The sequence below is a fragment of the Volvox carteri genome, assembly GCF_000143455.1.
Source record: "Volvox carteri f. nagariensis unplaced genomic scaffold VOLCAscaffold_306, whole genome shotgun sequence".
Classification (NCBI taxonomy): Eukaryota; Viridiplantae; Chlorophyta; class Chlorophyceae; order Chlamydomonadales; family Volvocaceae; genus Volvox; species Volvox carteri.
Window position 1 is genome coordinate 6,058 of NW_003307838.1, and position 2,001 is coordinate 8,058.

General features: G+C 51.1%; 1 protein-coding gene across 1 annotated transcript in view; it reads left to right on the plus strand.

Moving 5' to 3' along the window:
* The window catches only part of VOLCADRAFT_108654 (uncharacterized protein), a gene marked incomplete at both ends in the record, with an annotated part of 5,947 nt that continues 3,946 nt past the window's right edge, over positions 1-2,001 (plus strand). The window contains 5 exons of the mRNA XM_002959503.1: positions 1-57; positions 237-245; positions 459-550; positions 755-863; positions 1,511-1,984. Coding sequence (XP_002959549.1) covers positions 1-57; positions 237-245; positions 459-550; positions 755-863; positions 1,511-1,984 — 741 coding nt within the window. The remainder of the gene's footprint in view (positions 58-236; positions 246-458; positions 551-754; positions 864-1,510; positions 1,985-2,001) is intronic.

Below are 2,001 nucleotides of genomic sequence, written 5' to 3' on the forward strand. Positions count from 1 at the left end.
ATGACAGGAAACCCCCTGCATGACCACATCCATGACCAAGTCGTTCCCCGAGTGGCGGTCAGCACCCTCCAACATTAAGCATTGTTCCACATTTTAAATTTCGTGTACATTGCCACATTGTTGTGTGCGGTCTCATGTCCGAAATTTTTTGCGAATGTATGAAAACCATCGAATGTCTGGTTGTATGCGGCAGTCTCTCCGCCTTCGGTGAGATACCCGCCCACGCCTCATTTTAGGTTGCAAAGGTGAGTCTGGTCCCATGCTGCCTTGCAGGCACTTCGTGCGGTGTGTGTCGCTTTTTTTGCATGCATGGCCTGCCAACAACATCAGCAAAAGCACCCACAAACACCAACACCCACGGAGTGCACGGCTTATAAGCCATTGCAAAAGGACATGGACAATGCGACTTATGTTTGAATGTATGACGCGCTTACATGCACACCGTGCACACCCCACAGGTTTTGTGTACCGCGCCCCCTTTCCTTCTTTCGACACGGACGTTGCACACTCCCAAATGGTTTTTGTCGACTACTCGTACTACTAGCAAAAGGTAAGCCATTTTTGGTGCAATTTTCTGGGACAGTGCATATTGTCTGTGCCTTGGACGCCTCCGTCTTCTGTGCTGTAACAAGCTATCAAAGTACTCCTGCTGGTAAAAGTACTAGGTAAAAGGGCATCCTGTGGTGTCTGCATGACCTACCTATCCTGACTGCGGTCGCATCTGCTTTTGCGCTCCTATGTGTTGACCCACAAGGCCCCAAGGTGTGGTCATCCATATAGCTATGGGTCCTGCTGGTGATCATGAAAGAGTGGCCATCATGGCCAAGAAGAAGAAACTACCCACATCTTTCCCACCACACACAGTGAGTCCTCTTTTGGGGGCCACAACCACTCTGCAGCTGTTTTTGGGGTTCATGAAAGGGTATTATCACCCTTGTTGTGGGAGAGGCTACAGGTTCAGCTTTTAGTAGTCCCGTGGAAGTATGACTTGGCCCACGACACAACACATGCATGTGGCCATTTACACACACATACACACAGACACACGCACATACACACATACACACATACACACGCACACGCACATGCACACACACACGCACACACACACACATGCACACACGCACACACGCACACACACACACGCACATACACACATACACACGCACATACACACATACACACGCACATATACACATACACATACACACGCACATGCACACACACACACGCACATACACACATACACACGCACATGCACACGCACATACACATACACATACACATACACACATACACACACATACACACACATACTGATGGTGATTGTCAAACGTTATACCTGCATCCTGTGCTGGCCACATGGTCACCACACACAGCTGCTTTGTATCCCCCAAGCAATAACACAGATAATCCGCCTCTGCCCCTATAAGAGCACCTGCACCTAGCAATAGCACCACATGCTGAAAACTACTGTCGAACCTTGTTGCCCATGATTTCCTACATGCAGCGCTGGGCAGTGTGGGACACAACCGTGTTCATAGAGGGCATGGGTAGCTTGAGGTTCATCCTGGTGTCCAATGAGGCAGAGGTCTGGAAGGCTGGTGGCGGCCAGAACTTGATGGTGGTCAACCAGGTGGCAGAGGAGGTGCAGAAGCAGGCCACCCCCCTTCTGAAGAGGGTTGTCCATGGGTGGTTGAAAGAGCGCCCACATCTAAAGCAATATACAACCAACGACAGCATGCTCCTTTGCAGGCTGAAGGCCATCAAAGCCATACACAGCTCAACACCTTCAGTGAAGCTGGCAAGCTGCACAGCCATGGCCAAAGCTTTGCGCCGGAGTGCAGAGCTTGCTCCGGTGGCTTCTGCAATCAAGGAGCTTAAACTGAAGCGGCCGCCATTGAGTGCCACAAGTCCAAGAAATGACACCTGTACAACTGGCCAAGGCCACTGCATTCGAGCGGCTGCAGCCCCCAGGGAAGCGGTGTGGGGCCATGATGC